The sequence below is a fragment of the Pelodiscus sinensis genome, chromosome 5 (genome assembly GCF_049634645.1).
Source record: "Pelodiscus sinensis isolate JC-2024 chromosome 5, ASM4963464v1, whole genome shotgun sequence".
NCBI classification, from domain to species: Eukaryota; Metazoa; Chordata; order Testudines; family Trionychidae; genus Pelodiscus; species Pelodiscus sinensis.
In genome coordinates, this window is record NC_134715.1 from 117,801,180 (window position 1) to 117,824,367 (window position 23,188).

A 23,188-nucleotide genomic window follows, 5' to 3' on the forward strand; every position below is an offset into this window, starting at 1 on the left:
TAGGTTCTATCTTCTATGAAATGACTATAGAGGTGGCTGTATGTCAGTGGAGGAAGAGGTGATCCCTCTAATTAGCCTTTTCTCAGCCTTACTTGAATGAATGTTTGCAAAGCACTTTGAGATACTACTTAGAAAGATGCTATTGTTACGTTCATTTAATATCTTGATCCTTCTGTTCCCTGGAGGCCCCCAAGTATCAATTTTTTGGTTGTTCCAATATAAAATATGCTTAGTGTTGTTGTGTTTTTTGATAGATCCTCCTGATTGGGTACCAGATGAAGTCTGCAGCTACTGCACTGCGTGTAAAGCTCCTTTCACAGTAATTCGCAGGAAACACCATTGTAGGAGCTGTGGCAAGGTAATGACTCAGTAAAAACAACTGGTCTCCTGTCTGCTGAAAAGAAGAGCAGATTCGTGCACACTGCAGGAATTCACACTGCAGAGCAATCATGCTCTCATCAGCATAACAGACTTGAGACCAAGATTTTGTGAAGAGATTAGTGATTTTAGTTGCCTACATTTGTGGGTGCCCAATTTGACACATGAAAAAAGCCTGATTTTTGAAAAATGAGGAGCACTTATCCTCTCAAAATCAGCCCCTTTTAAGGGGTCTCAAGATGGGTACTCAGAATCAATACTAGGTTTTGAAAATCTTAACCTGAAGCTTTAACAATTTCCAGCAGCCCACACTGAGGGAATGGCAAATGTTCTAGCTTTGGGCACTCTGTGTTACTATGTCCTTGATTCTGCATGTATTTACAAGGCATACAGCATTGTGTACAAACTGCTCAAAGTGAGTGGAGGGTTGTGGGGGAAGATTAAGCACTAATCAGACTGTGATCCTGTGCACTGAACAAGTAATGAGTCTCCAGTTCCTTCTGCCCTTTCCCTCTTTCTTGTAAGTGCACAGGATAAACGAGATGAGCTAGAGAATAGGTGTTTCCAAGGAAACATGCATTTAGTACTTTCTTACGAGGTTACACCTAAGTTGCAATTTTAAAGATGCTTCAAGAGTCCAATTTTTGGAGTCCAACCAAAGTCTCAGGTATGCAAGCAGGCCCATTGATTTTAATAGCACTGTTCATGTGAGTAAAGAGTACACACATTACAGAGGCTATGTATGGCCAAGATGCAATTTATTGTGGTTACTGCCTGATGATGGCTTTTAGCTAAAATGCACTAGAAAGTGCCGTCTCAGACCACCTCTTCATTGCAAGGGACAGCCTTGCAAGTATCCCACCCTCAGCTTCCCCATCTCAGGATTCATCAGGAGTGCATGTAGGCTAATATCCATGTCACCAGATAATTTATTAATGTGGGCATCCGAAATCTCAAAGAGGATTTAAAAGACTCTGGCCTCAGTACTTTCTGTGACGCTGTGCTCTTGATTAGTCTCAGTCATTCCTCAGACTGGAAGACTCTTAGCACCCCTCTTCCCCAGAACTGCCTACTAGAGTGCAAAAGTAGCAATAACACAAACCGTGTCCACCCACCTATAAAAAGTCTCATATCCCTTGTTGGTCTTTCCTCACTCCCTGCTACCTTACAGGACAGTGGCTTCAGGGGTGTACCCCCAGGCCTTCCTCTTGCTCCAAAGTCTCCTCTTCTCACTACCCAGGCCTCCTGGTTTCTGTTCTATCTCCTTCCCAAAGAGTGCTTACAGAGCTTTCTCCTCTCCTCCCTGTCTCTCTCAGGGAGTGAGAGCTCCTTGTCTGCTCTTTCTGTCCCCTTCCTGCTGACTCTCAGCTCAGGCCTCCCTCCACCAGGACGCAGATGCTGTCTCTTAAACCCAACTGGGGGTTGGCTGACCAGGCACAGGTCTACTGGCCTCTTCCTTCTTCCAGGGCCTGGGATAGTGTTGTTTCCTAGTTCTAACACCTCACAGAGGAAGGGCCATGTACACAATTTTCTCTCTTCTTTTTTAAGAAAATAAATATAATCACATCAAATGCAAAAAAAAAAAAAGTAAAGTGGAATCAATCTCTCTTGTATTTTTCAGATCTTCTGCTCTCGCTGTTCTTCTCACTCTGCTCCATTACCTCGCTATGGTCAGATGAAGCCTGTCCGTGTTTGCACACACTGTTATATGTTCCATGTCACTCCTTTCTACAGTGACAAAGCTGGTGTCTGACATAATAAACTAGTGTTGTACCTACTGGAGTCTTATATGGACTGATGTTACATTTGATCTAAGCCAAGAATTAACTTGAAAGAAAGGCCTTGTGTGAGCATATGGGCATTGATATCCATTATTATAAATTTTGTACAGGCAGTTTTTATTGCATTTTATTAAGCTGCTGAAGGGAAGCATGAAGTGTCTGTAGCTGTTAGGCTACAGTACAGTCTTCCATAAACTTATAATGTTAAAGTTACGATGCCATATGCAGAATAAAACTCACTTCGTGGAAAGAAATAGGGGTCAGAGAACCGAACAAACATTGGTACGTTGCTACTTATTTTTACATACCTGGTTAACTCTAACTTACTCATCACAGTAAATCATTTTCAAATCTAAAGACGCTTCTATGTGTGAAGGTCAGCTCTTTTCCTTCTATTGTTATTTAGCTTTTCCATTACTGGATATAAGCTATCTAAGCTAACATTAACTGAGGCAAAATATTTCAAACTTACATTCAGGATCCATGTAGGCAAAATTCTCTTTGAACCAAATAGGAAGAACTGAAATTTCCAGAGTAATAAATTTCAGTTACCTTTTATTTATTCATCACAGCAATAACTCAGTATCTTCTAAACATGAATTCTTACATCTTTAAATTCTATATAATTTCTGGTGTTTGAAGTTGTTTCCAGGAAGCATTGTCAAACCAATGTGTGATTATAAAATATAATTTATAAGAGACTTTGGTTTGCAATATCAATAATAAAATAATAATTAAAAAGCAGTTCCATTAATTCAACAAATTAATGAATTGCTGTTTAAAAAACCCAACATATTTTTGGAAAAATTAAATATTATAAGTGTCACGTGTTACAGAACTTATTCCAAGATGTGTTTTTTAAATTTTAACTGATTTTCTAACAGCAAACATTAAACGATGCTTTATATTTTTATTCAAAAGTTCTGAAATATTGACCTAGCCTATGAAGTTTCTTATTGTCCATAATTGGCTGAATAATTTTATAAATATTTCATTCTCTTACTTTTAAATCACCCATGCTAATGCTTCAGGAGACATTTACATTTATTTTAAACACCGTGGACTGATTTTGGTTCTCCTGGAATTGGAAAAAAATCACATAGATTAATGCAATGATCTTGCACAAAGAGCTGTGTGAATACTAGATTTTCAAAGGTGTTTCGGCATGGTCTGAGTCCACCACATTAAAAGAACAATGCAGGGGCTCTGAGGTTAGAGAGGAAATTACAGCAAGAATTTTTTGCGGTATCCCATTTGGTGACTTGCAGTATTACACGGTGTTTCAAGTCGACTGATAGAGGATAACGAAGTTGTTTGTGCTAATTTGCTCAAGAAGTGTCCTCATTTAAAATGATAAAGCAAAAACATGTCAGTGTTGGAGTGTGCATGTACATTTCCTTTGCTTTGTTGTTTTATATCCAATGCAAATGAGCCATAGAGGGGTTTAACAGCTTGTTAAAATTGCTGCCGTTTGAATCATATTAAACAGCTTCACTAGTTTAAGTGAAATGCACAAGTCTTAGGAAGCTTGCTCTGGATAAATTCAGCTTTGGTATGTTCCCCTCGTTTTGTTTATACATGCTTTTTGCAAAGTCACTTTCTCATAATCCTCAGATTGAACTATCACCTTCACCAGAGTTTAGCTGGGCTCAGGGTGGGTAGCTTAGATGTGAGGTGGGTCATATGGTACAAGCAGTGATACTTATTCAGGCTTAAATCTCAGGCTTCACATTGCAATGATGATTGCAGTTTTATTTTTTGAGAAATAACAAATCTAATGCTTCTTTTATAGGACAAAAAAATAAAATACAACTAACTTCAATTGTGAAATAAATATGCACAAAAGTTGCTTCTGTGAAAAAATCTTATTTAATGGACTGAATATTATTTATTCAAGCTTGTTTTTATTTTGTAAATGCTGTAATTCAGAATCATTTCCATAAATATGATATTTAAGGATCTCAGACACTATAGTTTCTTATGTAAATACAAACTCCTATTTCTCTTACTGAAAAGCACAATGACTATATCAATACTAAAATGCATTTGCCTCAAGGAAGACTTTCGTCTGTAATCTCTTCAGATAATTAAAATGTCAAGACTTTTTACTTCCATGTGCTGGATTCTTGTTTCATTTATCGGTCTGTTTACACACAATGACAGTTATCCTATTAAAGAAATCTATGTAAGTCCATTTATCCTGTACCCAATGTACAGGTTACAAAGACGAAACAAAAGTTTTAAACTTTTAGGGAAAATTTACCACTGTGCAGAGAGAAAGCAAAATGTCTATTTAATATTCAGGTCTTAAATGGGACATGGGTCCTTGTGCTGGTGTTCTGTATGGGGCTGGATCTATGTCCTTATGTGCAATGGTTTCTTCACTAGGTCAGCCAGTGTCAGACTGAAATAATCAATTTCATGAATGACTCAAATCTGCTGTAAGAATAATCTTCCCTGGATTTACCTGAAGTGTTCTTTATACATATACAGCCATAGATATGGCTGATACAAGGACCAGTGCATCATGTCAGTATCAGGTGAAAGTTGTGGAGTGCAATACATCCTGTGAAACAGGTTTAAAATCATCTGAAAAATATGTTCGGTCAACCCTTTTACTCAATAAAAGCATATTGGGGTCATATAGCCATAGGGTTGCAGCTCCTCAGTAGTATAATAGTAGTAAAAGTTGAACAGAGATGCTAAAATTAGCAACTAATTTTTCTATCTCTGGGTAACATCATACTTTCAGTGGGGTTACTGTACAGAATACTGAGGGCCAAATAATGTTCCTACTGACTTAAAGGAAGTTATGTATAACTGAAGGCAGAATTTGGTCCTAAAAGAACATGTCCATGGCATCCACAGTGGTTCACCATATATCTAGGGCAGAAAACAGAGCAGTCTTGTTTTTTTTCCCACAACCATGGTCTGTTTCTTCTTGTTTGCTAGCTCAGTTCAAGGTGGTCAGGGCAGGGTGAAATTGGAAGTGAACAAAAGTAGCATTGTCTTTGATGGTCATAATTCACATGGTCATGGACCTCTCCTAAGAAGTAGAGTACATCCATAACAAGGCTGGTTTCTAAGGAAGCCAAATAAAATTATAAAATAATCCTCTCTCCATGTTTATATTAATGATTCATTGCTTCCTGATCTTGCTCATACAGTTGGTAAAGTGTGGTGGGATATTAAGGGCTCCATCTTGTAAATAAAGAAATAGGAATAAAAACTATACTTTGATTTCAGTGAGCATCTCTTAGCCAAGACTCAAAACACTTGAAAAACAATGAACTGGCCTCCCTACAGCCCCATGAAGAGGGGGAGATCAAATGAATGGCAAGGAGAATGATTTTGCATGTTGTCTAAACAGAATGGGGAGGAGGGACAGAGAGAGAGAGAAGACTGTTTTAGGAGAATAAAACAATAGCCTGAATGGAAGATTTTGCTGTGGGGAAAAGTCAAATATAGTTCTTCCACAATCTTCCCCGGGAGCAGGAGGAAAACACCAGCACTCTCAATATCTTGTCCCCAGCTGAACTCGCTGTCAGATTAAACTAACTGGAAGATGCTGCGTTTGCATCTTCGGTTACCTTGGCAATCCTCTGATATCATCTCTTCACCAAGGGCCAGGGCTGCAGCTCTCCATTCCATTGCAGGCAGGCAAAGAGACGTCTATGCTTTCTGCTTCATTATTGCTTAAATGTCTTTATTTCTAATTGGGAGGGGTTATGCTGCATGTCAGATATGTATTTGTAGATAGGAGTGAATGTTGTTCCTCGCTGGTAATGTTTTGCTGAAATATGTTTTTTATTATGAGAAAATCTCCTCTCTGAGTCCTCCAATCTCTTCCATTTTCACTCATTTATTTTTCCCCTCCCCCATCATACACTTCTCTGAGTTTCTTCCACATAGAAACTGGGCAGAATAGGATGAATCCTCTGCTAGAGCTTATTAAATACTACAGTTCACACCACCCTACGCAATATTAAAAAGTAGTTTAAGGAGCTTGCTTTTCTATCACTTCTGTACAGTGCACCTGCCAAACTCAGAGGTGCTGGATGATTCTGAATCTTCAGTTTGTTAGTGCATGCTGCTAATTCTAGACCAGTGTTTCTCAACCAGTGGTACGAGTACCCTTAGGGGTATTTGAGAGAGAGGGTTGCCAGGTGTCCGGTATTGAATCAGACAGTGTGGTATTTTCACCTCCTAAAATATCCGGTATTTTCTGAAAATCCTTAACTCGAAATAAGCTACACAAATTGAGCTACGTCAATTTGCATAGTTTATTTTGAAATAGGGAGCGTCTACACGGCACTTATTTCAAAATAGAGCACTCTTCCTCTGAATTCCCTGACTTCGTGTATAATGAGGATTACAGGAATCAGAGTAAGACGTCCTCCAGCTTGACAGTATTTTGACATTATTTCGAAATAACTGCCTGCTATGTAGATGCGGACTAAGTTATTTCGAAATAATGCTAGCTATTTCAAAATGAGGTTGCTGTGTAGATGAACCCTAGGTGAGTGCCAACATTGAATGTATCACCTCCAGTAGCAGATATGGTTTTTAATTTTTTCCTGAATATTTGGTATTTGTTTTTCTTTCTCATTGGGGCAAAAACAAGACCTTCTAAATGTTGTCATGAAAAAACCAGAGACAGCATCCCATTCCTGAATAGCTAATCACTGGGCAATTCAGGTAGGTCAGTGTGGTTTGTGTCCATCTGCCTCTTTCTCCTCACCCTACCATTCCATCTTAGCTGTGAGACTGATAACATTCCCACTACGTTTTGAACTGGCATTTTCCAATCACCACCACCTCTTCCCCAAAACTGTTACAAAATTCTATTGTTAAGCAACTTTCTTATTAGTTATTCTGAAAAGCCCCTTTGAAATACATAAATAATGTAAATCATTTTCTTTGGTGCATCTGTGAAAAGCTAATGGGTAGTACTGAGGATATGCAAATTTTTCTTGTACAAGTTCATAAATACATTTAAAATAAATCATCTTTGGAAGTTCCTGAGTCTCCCAGCTTGGTAGATGAAGAAGGAAAAAACAGAGAAACTAAATTGTTCAAATGTCCACCTTGTCAATCACTGACATGTTTGGTTTCATTTTGAGATTTTGGGTTCTTGTAACTGCTGCAAAGAATAACATTAATGTATCATCTTCTCAGGAAGCTCTCTCTTTATCAGGGAATAAAAATGAAAAGTTTCAGCTGAGGATTTTAGACCATGGCTTTTTAAGAGTAAAAAACTTATATAATTTTAAATAATAGTGCATAGTGTTCCTGGAGAAACCTTCTGCATTCACCATACAAACCAATCAAACAAGGGAATTTAAGTCATTTTTCCCAAATTTTTGATACCACTTGGGAAACCCTACTACATGGCCAATCTTCTAAACTATTTCACAGCACCTTACTCCAGGGGTATTTGAAGTCATGCTTTCCAAACAAAGTTATCATTTATTCTTAAAGCCAGGCCTCTGCTCAGCAACATTGGACAAGCTAGCTGTACCAGTGGTACTAAAAGATGGCCTTCTTGCTCACTGCATTCTCAAAAGCCACTATATTTTTCTCAAACTTTGATCAGCATTGAGCTTCAAATCTTAAAAAAATATACAGGATTCCAATTCTCATGAACTTTTACAGTACAAGTTTGATCAAAATGGGTGCACAGCAAAGACACAGCAGCATAAGGAAGAATGCAGTGTAAAATGCTAAGGAAACAGTTTTCTTTTAATTTGTATCCCTCAGTGCACTACTCTAGCAAACACAGAGCCCTCAAAACATAAGTAGAATCTGGCAATAAACCAAAACAGTTCTTAACTCCTGGGAACACCATATGTTCTTTAAAATATGATACAATATTCTTGGCAGGAAAGTCAAATGATTAAGACCCTTACATTACCAATACACCAGTCCATCACTTGTTTTTCCATGAGGCTGTATCATGAACTTTATGTCAGGTGCTTGAACAATTTTATAAACATTCCACAGGAGACTTCAAGGAAAGTAAATGAGATTACAAATTAAGGAACCATTCGGACAATCCTGCAATAAACAAGTAGTTTATTTGGCAAGTAGTTGTTTCCAGTGGTAAATAGCAAATTTTGGCATCAGCCATGCCTTGATAGGGCACTTGAAAACTCCCAAGTACTATATGCCAGACAGTCTTCTATTGATGCAGTGGTGTGGTAGTTGTGTTAGTCCAAGGATATTGAAGAGCTAAGGTGCGTAAGGTAATATCTTTTACTGGACCAACTTCTGCAGACCTGAGGAAGAGCTCTGAGTAGCTCAAAAGCTTCTTTCTCTCACCAGAAGAAGTTGGTCCAATAAAAGACATTACTTCATCCAGCTGGTGTCTCAAATGCCAATCAGCATTTTATTACTCTGTAATGTCACTCTGATACCCCCTACTTTCTGTATTATTTACAGTAGGAGCGAGTGTGTTGACAACTGATTTAGAATTAATTATTTTCCCAGATATATTAAGCTTTGTTTAACATTCTATATTTCCTATATATTGACATGAATCACCATCTTGTGGATATTTGAGTTATTTATGACAATATCAGTTAAAAATGGCCTGAAGAAGAGCTCTAGGTAAGCTTGAAAGCTTTTCTCTCTCACCAACAGAAGTTGGGCCAATAAAATATATTACTTCACTCAGTCTGTCTCTCTCAATTAACAAATTTGTAAATTGAAAGTTATCAATTTTTCTATTTCTTGTTACAACAAAACTGAGCAGAAAGCAAAGGAAGAAAAACTTCACCCAGTGGTTCCTTCATCAGGCATTACAGCGTGAAAGAGTTATGCACACAGTCCTACAGGAACTAACTATCTCCCGAGAGAGGTAAGTTATCACCGTGCTATTGATAAGGATATGGAGAGAGAAGTGAAATGACTTGTCCAAGATCACACAATTGTTGATACACGCACAGGCTTGTGTTGCAGGAATTGCTAGCTCCCAGCACCTAGCCCTGTGCCTTAGCTCACAAGACATTTCCAACATCTGAAAAGATTAAATTCTTAGTGGACTGAGAGTCTTGGACCTGTCATAGTCCCCAGGCTACAATATCTTTATCTGCTCTGGGTCGCCTTTGGAATGTTAGAATCAGAGCCTGTCTTTGCTGAACTTTCCTAGTATAACTAAATATGTAGATGTTATCATGAGCTTTCGTGGGCATAACCCACTTCTTCAGATGACTGGAGTATTAAAAGTTCAGATCCAAGAATAAATAAAGGAAGGGAGAGTCCTGGACTTTTAATACTCCAGTCATCTGAAGAAGTGGGTTTTGCCCACGAAAGCTCAGGATCCCATCTACATGTTCTGTTGGTCTTTAAGGTGCTACTAGATTATTCATTGTTTTTTAAGTTTTTCTAGTTACAGACTAGCTCGGCTACTCCTCTGAAGCTTTCCTTGTATAAGCAACAAGTAGTCCTGTGGCACCTTATAGACTAACAGATGTATTGGAGCATAAGCTTTCGTGGGCAAAGACCCACTTTGTCAGATGCATGTAGTGGACTCCTTGTCGCTTTTGCAGATCCAAACTAACACTGCTACCCCTCGGAAGCTTCCCTTGTATACTTGCTCATCTTATCTTCTCAGCTCCCCTCACACCATAATGTTGGACCCTTTGGCTATTCAAAGCCATGTTACCGTTGTCTTAGTGCAAGAATCCAAAAGAAGAAAAATATCACATATTTAAACTATGCTAAATATATTTCCCCAGCTCTCTTTTCCTTGAATCTTGAAATCCTGCCAGACTGGACAGGATGGCCTTAGATCTAATGCTGTCACTTGGGAGCCTGCAGGCAGCTCTCTTCTCAGCTTCTGCACCAGTTCCTTGCTCTTTATCCTCTTTCTGATACTCTCTTGACCTCAATAATTGGCACCCTGCCTTCCCTGGACACTGACAACTATGGTGCCACGTATCATGCCAGAAGCCACGTGGGTGGGAGATGATTTTTTCCCAGCTTGACTATAGGGGGGAGTCTGTCTAGAAAATTGCACAGCTGCCCATTTCAGCTGCTGCAGCTGGTTGTATAAAGTGTAATCCTGCTCTTGCTGTGACTGTTCCACTGGAGCCAATGATGAGTGAATCACCCAGGGCAATGCAAAGAGATTCAGATGTTCTTGCTACTCTCCCCACTCCCTGCAGCATTCCCTGGGTACCCTCCCCAGCCTTAGCTCTCCCAGCTGGACGAGTTCTTCATTTGATATGTAGCTATTCTATGCTAAGATGGCTTATGTCATGTTTCAGGGATAGGTGCAAGGCCCTCATAACAGCACATAAGATTATAGCCCTAATATGGCTTCTGGTTACTGCTCAATTTGTTCGAGAAGCCTTGGAACTGCAGTACTTAGAAGGAGAACTCTGCCATCTCTGAGGCTGCTTCTCCACAATGATGCTACCGTATTCCCCACTCTGCTTCTAGTACTGCTCAGATGAGAGTTTTGATAACATTTAAAGGCTGAATGAGTCATCTGGAGACTTAGACACATCACAGAGCTGCAGAGCCATCTATTAGAAGGATTGCTTGGCTGGTCGGGATCAGAGTTGAAGTAGCAGCTATGATTTCATATTCTGAATTCACTAGGAGAAAATACAGCAGAGAGCAGAAATACCTATTCTGTCAGCACTCACCAGCTCCCCTTGAAGCCCGGCCTGTTCCGGAGCATCTCATCCTGCTCTATATGGTTTGTGAAGCCTGCGTACTGAAATGGCTGGTGCTTCCCTATAAATAGCTTTTGTGGGTTGTAAAAGCCTATCACCAAAGGTACTTTCAGTGCCAGTTGAGAGAGCGACAGGTCTGGTCTGACACCTTGTGGTCAGATCAAGGGACTGCCCAAACTCCTGGGACAGACCTTTCTGACTCACATTTGAAAGACTTAGAGAGCCTTGTAATTTTACAATCTTATTTTTGTTTCCTGTTTTAATGTGCTTGATGTGACACATAGGCTACTGTTTCAAAACAAGTAGGAAACAAACTGTTCAGGAGCTGCTTGGGAATGAGTAGCATTGTAACCCCTGGAAGCTAGGTTAGCTCTGGCATGGTGAGTGATGTGAAAGCAATATGTGCCTGTTAGCACATTGCAGAATCCAATAATCCCTCATCAGGATTCACTCAGTTGTGAATCAAAATATAACTGGAATGAACCTAGCGTAGGGGCCTGATCAGTGAAGATATTTAGGTGAAAAGTTTCTACAGACAATGTCATTTCATTGGCTTTATTCCTACTTGAGCATCCATTGGCTTGAGTATAAGCAGCATTGTCAAAAGTGCCTGGCTGATTTAGCTTCCAATAGGATTCAGGATCTTAAGCAACCTAGATGTTTTGATCCTTTTTACCCACAATTTTGTATTATGTGAAATTTTGTGTCTTGTGTAAGATTGATGCTTCCGGATCACAATGGCCAATTTACCCACAGGACAAGTAGACCCCAGCAGCATACCCAATAGGCCTCAATCCATAACTGGAGAGACTAGCTGTAGTTTAGTTCATTCCTCATGACCACCGAGTCTTTGGCTTCCTGAAGATTGATGAGAAAAGTTGCAATTAGCAGCTATGCCATTGATCAGCCACATCGGAGGATAGCTGTCAGTCACTACTGGACCCTAACCTCCATTAATTTATCTAGTTCTTTCTTGAATCCTGTTAAAATCCTGGTCTTCACAACCTCCTCTGGCAAGGAGTTCCACAGGTTGACTATGTGCTCTGTGAAGAAAAACTTCTTTTTTTGTTTTAAACCTGCTACCTATTAATTTTGTCTAGTGACCCCTAGTTCTTATATTGTGGGAATAAGTAACTAACTTTTCCTTATTCACTTTCTCCATACCAATCATTATTTTATAGACCTCTATCATATCCCCCTCTTAGTCTCCTCTTTTCTAAGTTGAAAAGCAGCGGCGGATTTGGGGCAGGGCAAATTGGTCTATTCGTATGGAGGAAGCCAATACTGCTGCAACTTGTTTTTTGGAATGAAACTGCTTCAAAGACTTGCAGGACTTCCATCATCTTAATCACCAGCAGATCCCTCCCAACAGCTTGATCATCCAGGTATTGCTATTGGAAGACGGGTTCATCTTACAGTAACCAACAGGGAACTGATGGTAAACAACCCCCTCCTGGACCATCCCCAAGCAATAAGCACACAACCAAAAAGAGTATCTTGCTGTATCAATGTCTGACCCCTGCAGTAGCATTGTTGTCCCTCCTGCTCTTTGTCTGAGGCATACATAAGCTAGTTTCCGAAGGGCTGCAGTACTTTAGGTGCAGTACTTTAGGGTGAAGGGTTTTGAGGCCTATCATATGCAGACGAATGGGAGGAGGTATCAGACTGGATAATTTGATGGTCCTTTTTGTCCTTAATCTCTCCAGGTGGTGGTGCACTGCTTTGTGTGCCTTGCTTTTAGAACACATGTATAACCCTCTAATATGTAAGGGTCATCATCAGGCCCGTAAGTACTTGGCACTCACCTAAACAGCTCCTATGAAAACTTGCAGGCCAATCTACGTCATGGGCATTCCCTTGCACACACGTATAACTAGGTAGGGGGAACAAATATTTGGTCCCAATGCTCCCAGAAAGGGGGAGGGGCAGCACTGCCAAAATCATATCCAACAACTACAAAAGGAAGGATTTAGCTAGTGTGTCATATAATTTCACCTCTGGAGCATCTAGTTCAAATTCTAGGTTAGATCATGGGTATTTAGTGATTAAAATACATTATAAGGGTATGGGAGAACAGTATGGCTTTGATCAAAACTAAGTTCTCTTTACTGGTTACAGTATTACGAAGAGAGACCTATGTCACTGTCATACATAACGTTTAGGATTAAGTGGACAAGCATCTACTAGAACCATAAATATGAGCGGATCAGAGACAGGAGGGCAAGGCTATAGTACAGGGATGGCAATAAGTAGCCATGGGCCGGATGCGGTTTGCCCCTGCCTGGCCACCAGACACTTTAATTCACTGAGCGTCCACAGGTACAGATGTTCCCAGCTCCCATTGGGTTTAAGTCTAGAAAAGAGGAGACGGGGTGGGGGAAGGGGAATAACAGCTTTCAAGTACCTAATAGGTTAGAAACAGCAGGGAGAAAAATTATTCTCCTTAACCTTTGATGATAGGACAAGAAGCAATGGGCTTAAATTGCAGCAAGGGAGGTATAGGTTGGACATTAGGAAAAACTTCCTAACTGTCAGGGTGGTTAAATACTGGAATAAATTGCCTAGGGAGGTTGTGGAATCTCTGTCGTTGGAGATTTTTAAGAGCAGGTTAGACAAACCTCTGTCAGGGATGATCCAAAGGATTTTAGATAGTGCTGGTCCTCTCAAAGTTCCTTCCATTTCTATGATTCTATGTCAGAACATGTCAGTATTAGAGCTGAATGGGTCTAGTATTTATTTAATTTTCTTTCTTGATATAGGAATTTTGTACAAAGTTTCTGGTGTCAGATATTTCTAAATTACCTGCAAAAACGCTAGCGTTTTTCAGTTGCTTAAATAGCCCCAGGTATCATGATTAATATTGTGCCACCCAAAACCCTCAATCTGAAATTGTGCTTCTGTGGGCAGGCATAGAACATGGCACTCCTCCCTATTGGCCTAACTGGAACACCCCATGCTGTAGTGGTGGGCCCTAGGGCAGCTAGCCTGACACCTCCTCCACTCCGCCCCCCCGTTGGCAGGCCTGGTCATGCCATGGTACATACATAGCCTACGCCAATAGTATGTGCCTTGTCAATTTTACGTAGTCGTCTTTTTGTTTCTTGCAAGAATAAAGTTCTAATTTCTGATGCAGTAAGATCAGATTTTGGAGTGGGCATGCTCAAATTTACTTTGATTTAAAGTATTTCCCTAAGGTTTTTCCACATATAAATGAAATGCTAATTAAACTATTTTAATCTACTTATCTCCATTCAAGATCTGGCAGGTGCAAAATGGAGATGGATCAAACTTATTCTCTCCATGATTTATGCCTGGAGCTGCCTTAAAGCAAACATCTAGCTTTGAATGTGCATTCAGCACAACTTGTGTTACTAAGGAAGTGAAGCAGATTCCTAAATTATGAACAGTACATCAATTATTTATTGCTGAAATGCATCACCCAGGCTTTACCCATCAAACTGCAGGGGAGCAGCAAAGGATAGGTGAGAAGCCCTGCCTGCAGCCTGGGAAAGTGTGTGGGTGTTTCTCATTTGCATAAGTTTAAACCATGTGTTGGGTCAGTATGGAAAGCTTGGTATTAGTGAAGATGGGGTCACACAGAAACAGTTCATTTAACACACTACCCTTGGCTCTTGAAGGAAACTTACTTCTCAAGCTTTTAGCTGCTTAGCATGGAAATTGCATTGGATTTTGCTTGTCCTCATTTTAAAGTTTCTAAGGCTAGGTCTACATTACAAAGAAAAATCGGAAAAAGATACGCAAATTGTGAACCACAATTTGGTATCTTTTCCCACTTTACTTTCAAAAGAGGCTTTTCTGAAATTTGGCCTGGCTACACAGGGCCAATTTTCAGAAAAACCTCCTCCTTCCTTCTTCCTCATACAATGAAGATTACAAGGATGGTGAAAGAATGCGTCTGCTTTTTCGGAAATCGTTCCAAAAAAGCAGACACATTCTTTGTATGTGGCATAGCTTTTCCAGGATACCTCCCTATCTACTCCACCCACTGCCTCCTTCCCTATCCCTCTTCAGGGACCCATCTCAACAGACTGTGCTTCTTCAAGGAATAGAACATCTTCTCCAGCTCGGCACAACAGAACACATACCAACACAAGACAGGGGAAAGGGATTTTATTCCTACTACTTGCTCACAAAAAAAAAAGCGGAGGATGGAGACCGATCCTAGGTTTATGCAGTCTCAATTGATTTATCCGCATACAATCTTTCAAAATGGCGTCTGTCACCACAATCATTCCAGCCTTAGTGAAGAGAGACTAGCTGTCCACCCTCAGTCTATAGGACGCATACTTCCAGCACACAGACGCTTCCTATGATTTGCAGTTCACCACTACCACTTTCAAGTCCCCTCTGGACTTTCTACAGCAACAAGAGGTTTTTTTCCAAGGTCTTAGTGGTGGCCACAGCACACCTCCACTGAAGGGGAGTCATTATCTTCCCATACCTGGATGACTGCCTACTGAAGGGGGTCTTTGTTTCAGGATGCACACTGGGTGGTTACAACCACCAGGGAATTATTTAGCTAACTGGGACTGAATTCAATCTTCAAAAATGCTCTTTGGCCCCAACACAAACCCTCGAATTCATAGGGGTCAAGCTTGACTGCACAACGGCAATTGAGTCACTGCCACTCGCCAGAGCTGCAGTGCTCATGGACTTGATAGAACAGGCACAACACAGTCCACAGATCTCAGCAAAGCTCTGTCTCCAGCTCCTGGGACACATGGCATCAGTTACATTCAAAGTACCCCAGGCTTGCCTACACATGAGACCATTACAAGCCTGGCTTTGTATTACATACAAGTCCCAGGTTCACCAAATAAGCAAGTGCCTGTTCATGCCAAACATAGTGAAAGAATCCCTAACCTAGTGGCTGGAGGTAGACAACACCTGCAAGGGAGTTCCTTTTCACCCCCTACCTCTGTCAGTCACAATAACCATGGATACATCACTATTAGGGTAGAAAGCGCATATTGGCCAACAAGTCGTCCAAAGCTGATGGAAACCAGAGGAGTCCAAACTCCACATCAACCTCTTGGACTTCCAAGTGATTCACAACAGCTGCCAACATTTTGCCAGCCTTATCCACGACAAGTCAGTACACATACTTACAGACAACCTGACAACCATGTTCTACATCAATTTCCTGGGCAGAACCTGCTCTTTCCCACTATGTTGAGAAGCAGTCCACTTCTGGAAATGGTGCATTTCACACAATATTCCCCTCAGAGCATCCTGTCTCCCAGGAAGGGAGACTGCCCTGGCAGACAATCTCAGCAGACTGTTTACCCTAAATCACAAATGGGAAATCAACCCAAGCATGTTGAGACCAGTGTTCAAACGATGGGGATACCTCACTATTCACCTCTTTGCAAACAACAATACCAAATGCAGCAAGTACTGTACCAGAGCAGGTCTAGGTCCCCAATCTCTGGGTGACACATTCATGATAAAGTGGGATGGAACATTGATGTATGCCTTCCCACAACTGCCCTTGCTCCACAAGGGGATTCTGAAAATAAAACAGGACAGAGCCAGGATCATACTGGTAGCTCCAAACTAGGCCAGACAGACATGATTCCTTTTCCTACTTCAGATGATCCAAGTCCTTCCGTGGTGCTTCCCTCCAGTTTCCACTCACCTCACTCAGGACAGGGGCAGGCTTTGTCATCCCAATATCCAGAACCTTAACCTATAAGAATGGCTCATCACTGGCTGACCTCTCTAGAATCAAGGTGTTCAGATGCTGTACAAGAAATCCAATTCAATTCTCAAGGCCATCTACAAGAAAGATGTACATTCATAAGTGGCACAGGTTCACCCTCTGGTGCGAATCACATAACTTCTCACCTACAATAGCAGATCTTCTGGAAATTTTACAATATCTATTATCAGGGCTCGCTGAGCCTCAGCGTTCCATGCATATCCGGCATTCCGTGCATGTGCAGATCACCGGAACCCGGCTCTTCTGGGTTGTAATCTACTCACCACGGGCAAGTAGATTACAAAGATTGTTGAGCCCTGCCTATTATCTCTCAGTTAGAGCTTGCCCTCAGTTCTATAAGTGTGCAACTTGCCTTGATTACAGTACAGGCAGTCCCCGAGTTACATGGATCCGACTTATGTCGGATCCGCACTTACTAACGGGGCTCTCTCCCTGGTCTCCAGCAGACCAGGGAGAGGAAGCAAAGCGGCGGAACACGCGGGCAGCCCAGACACGTCTGGGCTGCCCGCTGCCCGCGTGTTCCGCCGCTTTGCTCCCCGTACTCCTGGTCTGTAGACCAGGGGGACGGAGAGCAAAGCAGAGCAAAGCCGCGGAGCCCGAGGGCAGCAGGACAGCCACGGCGTATCTGGGCTGTCCCGCTGCCCCCGTGCTCCGCGGCTTTGCTCCGGGCGCCTATGGTACAGCAGCTGAGTGAGTGAACTGGAAGAGTGAGTGAACTGGAAGCCCTGATGATTGTTCCTCCTTATACCATATTCTACAAGGATAAAATTGTCCTCCACCCACACCCTAAATTCTTTCCCTAGATACTCACCTCAGTTTATTGCAACAAGCCCATATACCTATTTGTCTTCTTCCCCAAGTCGCACTCTGACAACAAGGAAACCATGTTTCACACACACTGGATCTCTGCAGAGCATTTGTCTTCTACTTACAAAAGACAAAATCATTCAGTAAGTCTACCAGATTTTTTTATAGTTGTTGCAGAGAGATTACAAAACATGCCCATCTCCAAACAGAGGTTATCCAAATTGGCAGAGGATTGTATCTGCCTCTCATACTTAACTGTGACCTCCTCCCCATCTCCAGCATGTATAAGGACACATTCTACTAGAACAATAGTGGCTTCCACTTAATTTCTCAAAAATGTACCCATCAGCGACATTTGCAGAGCTGCTACATGGGCTTTGGCTCACATATTTACACGACATTACGCCATCAACTCTTATTCAGCTATGGATACGCAATTCAGACATACCGTATCCATACAGACTTACCAGAGCTCCCTCCACCAGGCAAGCACACTGCTTCATAATCACCTAACGTGGCACACCCACAGGGACACTCCTTGAAGAAGAAAAGAGGGTTACTCACCTTGTGCTGTAACTGAGATTCATCAAGATGGTTGTCCCTATGGGTGCTCCACCATCCTTCCTTTCTCCCTGCTCTGTAACACCTCCAATTCTGGGCAGACAGGAACTGAGGGGTCAGTCGGCTGCACATGCTGGCTGCCCGCATGCACAGCTGACTGAGGGCACTGCTGTCTCCAATTTCCGACTAAAGATGCAACGGTGCCAAAAACACCTAAGGTGGAGCACTCACAGGGACAGCCATCTCGAAGAACCTCAGTTATTGCACAAGGTGAGTAACCCTCTCGTCATGTCAACTCTGTTATGACCTCTGATCATGTACCAGAGACACTACAATTGTCCCTCCTGAGACAAATTGGACTGGTAAAGGATGAAGAAAATATTTTAGAATTATATTATAGAAAAAAAATTTCTTTAAAACAAGTGACAGCAGAACTATCCCAATCCACTGCCATGGTAGACACCAAAAGCTTTGATTAAAGACAGGACCATTTCCTACTCATAGGATGGAAAGAATTAGCCAGGTTTGGTTCCTGGAACTAAGTGAGCAATTTAAGTCTCTGAATTTAGTACACGCAAGCTACCACTCCTAAAAAAATCTTCTAAAAATCTTCCAATTTGAAATATGTCAATTGAGTCAGCACAAGCCAAATTTGCCACTTTTAGACTTAAACATACTACAAGTGGGAGGGAGAGATCAGGGAAAATTCTCATATACAGATTAAAAGTGAGAGGCAATTGCATCACTTAAATCAGAACAAGGGCAGGTTATTACTAGTCAAATACAGGTCAGTCCATGGGTGGTGGGTGAAGCTGCAGCATGTGGATACTCCACTCTGCTCCTTCCCAGTGCCCATCCCAAGGCCTCTTCTCACTGTTTTCCTCCTCGCCCTCCTCTCATTACTTCCCTTTTCTGCTCACCCCTTCCAGCCAAATCCCTAAAACCAAATGTAGCAAATAATATTCGGGGGGGGGGGGGGGGGATGGGAGGGGAGAGGAGAACTAAAACAACCTTCTACAGTTTCTTTCTAAAGACAAATGGAACATGTTTTCCACTGCATGCCAGATTGTGAAGACCGGCCATGCAGAAGGTACCAATTATAAGCACTAAATATAGGAATAAAAAAATCCGTCACAGGGTTTTTGATATACACTGAAGCAGAGATTTCTTTGCAAACACTTTGGAGTGAGGGCAAATCAGCTGTCCTGCTGAATACAATATTAAACAGTGTTGAATACACGATACAGCTCCTCTCTGTTTTACATTTTCTTCATCAGTATTTCTAAGATGATTTTATCTTTTAAATGTACATGTGATGGGTGGGGGAGGGAGATGGGTGATACCCGCAGTCCTGCTGGGCATCCTCAGACTGCAGCCCAGGTATAAAAGCCTGGAGAGAGGCTCAATCTGGGCTGGCTGCTGACAAGGAAGGAGGTACTGCCAGAGCTCGTGCAGGTGAACCAACCGACAGAGGGACCAGACCTGGAAACTGGCCAGTGAGACATCGGCGCTACAGAGGATCTTGAGGAAGGACTCAGGAGAGTCCTGCGGAGTATGGTAGGAAGTAGCCCCGGGTGTGAGATCATTTCCCAAGGAGCTCAGCGTGTTGCGATGGAATTCTTCGCTGAGTGAGCAGAGGCTACCCTCTCCACCTCAATCCCCCAATCCATGGAGCCTGCACCCTCTGTACACTGACTTCGGCTACTAGGCCGCACTGCCTCAGGAAGAAGGGCGTTTATTAGTGACTTCAATTACCAGGCTGCACTGTCCCAGTGAGAAGGGTGTTCATTAGTGATGCCAGCTCTTATGCCACATTGCCCCAGCAAGAAGAACGTTTATTAGTGACTTCAGCTACTAGGCCACGCTGCCCCAGTGAAAGGGTATTGAACACTGACTACTGGAGTTAGGCCCTATGGCCACAATGAGAGGGCCAGGAGTTTCTACTTGGAGAGAGATTGCTGGATGTGTGGGGTTGGGGCATAATTTCAAGACCCCTGAGGACTTGACTACTCCCCCCGGAGGTTGTGAGTGGACACCCCCGTGACAGTACTCTTAAGCCTTCATTAAGTAATCATTCCAGATTACTACATATTTATTTTAAAATAATGTCTTTGTTTCAGTGCTTTAATCGATCAGACTAGTTTAGTGTGTTCATAACAATGTATATTGCTTATAGAAAAAGAGAATACTAAGTTGTTTTGTGTGATCTCCATAAGAATAGATGTGTTTATGAAATTTCACCATATGTTTATGTTAAAAAATAGGTTTTCAAAGATTTTAGGAAAAACAAAGGATTTTATATCTTACTAAGGTACTGGTTTTGATGAAAGTTTCTCTAAAAACTAATTAATCAAATAGTCAATTAAAGTAAGGAAAATGAATTTGTTCCATTATATGAAAGAAAAAGGGTGTTGTCCCTTTTGGGGTAATTTCAGAATCCAAACCTGAATCCAGTTCCAAATATTGAAAATGTCCCCTGCTAGTACCCAAACTAATGGTGTAGTGTAAAGACCAAAACTAAAATGTCGATTTCAATAATCCAAAGTACATGCTGTTGTGCATGAAAGATGCATTTGAGAATTATAGCAGAAAAATATTCTTAACAATTAATTAAAATGCACGTCTATTAGCTGCTATTCAGTTTTGGAAGGAAAAATCTTTCTTTAAAGCGCATAAAGCAGAATAGCCATCCCTGCTTCCTATACACCTTTCAATGGAGTGGAGTCACCACAGTGGTGCCTAAAGAGAAACTCTCTACTATAATCTTAATTAGAAAAAAGCTGTATCATGCAGATTACAGCAGAAGATTAGACTTGTGTAATGAGCCTGGGGGTCTTGTCCTTCTTCCAATTCCAGGAGAACGGGGAAGGGCAGAAGAAGACACAGGAACCTGGGACTGACAGAGACCATGGAACTCGGAAGTGCTCTAACTCTGGGGACAGTGGAGAGAGCTCAGCACTCCAGGTCAGCCAGATTTACACAGTGGAGAGATCAGTAAGGAAATCAAGAGCCCATCCTTTGTAAATCCTGAGATGGAGCGAGTAGCAGCCCAATGCAGAGCCAGAGAGCACAACTGTGCATGCAGCCTGAGCAGCAGTCCAGAGTCAGAAGAACAGTTGGAGCTGAAACAGCATCAGAGAAGGACTGGTGTTCATGTGCACTGGTCAAGGGAGAGTTGGGCCTCTTTCCCAAAAGCAATTAGTTAGATATTAAGAGCAAGACCCAGAGGGGGACATGGCCTGCCAGAAGAGCCAGACCCAAAGGTGGAGAATATTATCTGTTGCCTGCAGTCCCCTAGCATTAGCAGTGTTTAGGGTTGCCAGATGGTTTCAACAAAAATACCGGACACACTTGGCATTATAGGCAGTCCCCGGGTTACGTACAAGATAGGGACTGTAGGTTTGTTCTTAAGTTGAATTTGTATGTAAGTCGGAACTGGTACATATTGTAGGGGAAACTCTAGCCAAACATTTTTTTTAGTTTTGGATAGCACAGGGAAAGATTAACTCCCCTCTAATGTTTGTTTTGCTGTCTGTTCCCCTGTTCAGAAGATTTCACATCTATTTCTGTCCCTGTGACAAACTCAGGACTAAAGGAGTAACTCATCAAATACCAAACAGCTCTGCACCATGCTTTGAGCTAATAGCTTTATTTCCACACACCACCCAGGGTTCTAGGAGGAGGGTCCTTTTTTTGCTAACACAATGAGGCCAGCACTTTGTTTGTTTTGGTGGAGTCTTTGTTTGCCCAGGGAGCCCAGCATGTATAGGGGGAGGAGGGGCGGAGAGGCTGCTTTTGTCTGCTGTTCGGCAGCCTGTTGCTCAGGGGAGGGGGCAGCCTGTTGCTGGCAGGGGGGAGGGGGGAGGCGTGCAGGATGCGAGGCCGCGGGGGGAGGGGGGGGCAGCGGGCGTGGGGAGGCACTTTTCCTCTGCCCGGCAGCTCTGCGGGATCCCTGTCCCTGTGGCCAGCTGCTGCAGGCAGAGGTCAGTTGGAGCCAGCCGAAGAGGAGGAGGAGGTGGATTCTAGGACCCAAGTGAGCGAGCCCCGGGGACGCTGCTGCGCTCCGCTCCAGGAGCCCGGCATGTATAGAGGGGAGGAGGGGCAGAGAGGCTGCTTTTGTCTGTTCGGCAGCCTGTTGCTCAGGGGAGGGGGGGCAGCGGGCGTGGGGAGGCACTTTTCCTCTGCCCGGCAGCTCTGCGGGACCCCAGTCGGAGCCGACCCGAGGAGGAGGAGGATCCTAGGACCCAGGTGAGCGAGCCCCGGGAATGCTGCTGCGCATGTGCGGGAGTTGCCTCACCCCGTTCGTATCTAGGGATCCGACGTAAGTCGGATCCACGTAAGTCGGGGACTGCCTGTACATCACAATGTACATTACATCTTATTTCGAAAATACTAGACATTTATATTTTCTCATTTATATTTTTCCAATTTGTTTCCCAAAGTAGAAAGCTCAAATACTGGACTGTCCGATTCAAAACCGGACACCTGACAACCCTAGCAGTGTCACTACAGCATGGCTTGCTCCTGGAAGAAGACACAAGGCCCATATATATATTGTAACAGTAAACCAGTAACCAGGCTCTAAAGTGACTGGGAGTGCTCTTTATTTACACCAGAACTGTTTATTTGGAAATTAAATTGCATTTATTTTAAGTGACTTGCATATAGTTTAAGTGATTATGGATTAAAAGGGCAACAAGTGAGTTAGGAGTGTCCTGGAGTAAAGGCATCCTTGTCCCTGCCTAGAGTTACCCAAAGAGAAACTGGGGTAAACACCCAGGAAGTCTTGGCTCAATTATCTTTGTGTCAGGCAAGTCCTGTTTGCATGGGAGCAGGAGGGAAAATAAAGGCGGATGGGTACTGGGGTGAAGAAATTGGAGTGAGAACTCAGAGCCTTTAATCGCTCAGTCCAGCAAGGGTACTATGTAGCTAGAGAAATTTCCCTATCACAGTTGGACAAACCCTCTCCTTGCACTTGGAAAATATATAGCCTGGTCATAAAGAGAAGACTTCTTGCTGTAGCATCAGATTTCTCATAGAGGCAGAAAAACTGTAGCTGCTGAGTTAGGGAGAAGGAGGCCCAAAACTTCCTTCCCCCAGAATGAATCTGTGAAAAGTCATGCTAAATGTATTTGGAAAATAGGCTCTGTTCCGGGGGGCAAACAGAAACGGTCCAACTCTTGTATCCTACTCATCAATGAATGCAGGGCTAGACTTCAATATCCTTACTCATG

At 42.4% G+C, this 23,188-nt stretch overlaps 1 protein-coding gene across 7 annotated transcripts in view; it reads left to right on the top strand.

The window, feature by feature from the left end:
- The window catches only part of ZFYVE28 (zinc finger FYVE-type containing 28), a 275,066-nt gene extending 252,475 nt beyond the window's left edge, over positions 1 to 22,591 (top strand). For 3 of the 7 annotated variants that reach the window (XM_075930873.1, XM_075930870.1, XM_025190505.2), the window contains 2 exons: positions 255 to 358; positions 2,000 to 4,273. In XM_075930873.1, the coding sequence (XP_075786988.1) occupies positions 255 to 358; positions 2,000 to 2,131 (236 nt within the window). In that variant the 3' untranslated portion in view covers positions 2,132 to 4,273. Of the gene's footprint in view, positions 1 to 254; positions 359 to 1,999; positions 4,274 to 20,810; positions 20,919 to 22,399 lie in introns of those variants that run through there. The other 4 variants (XM_075930869.1, XM_075930866.1, XM_075930868.1 and 1 more) reach the window with 3 other exon arrangements.
- The last annotated feature ends 597 nt before the right edge of the window (positions 22,592 to 23,188 follow it).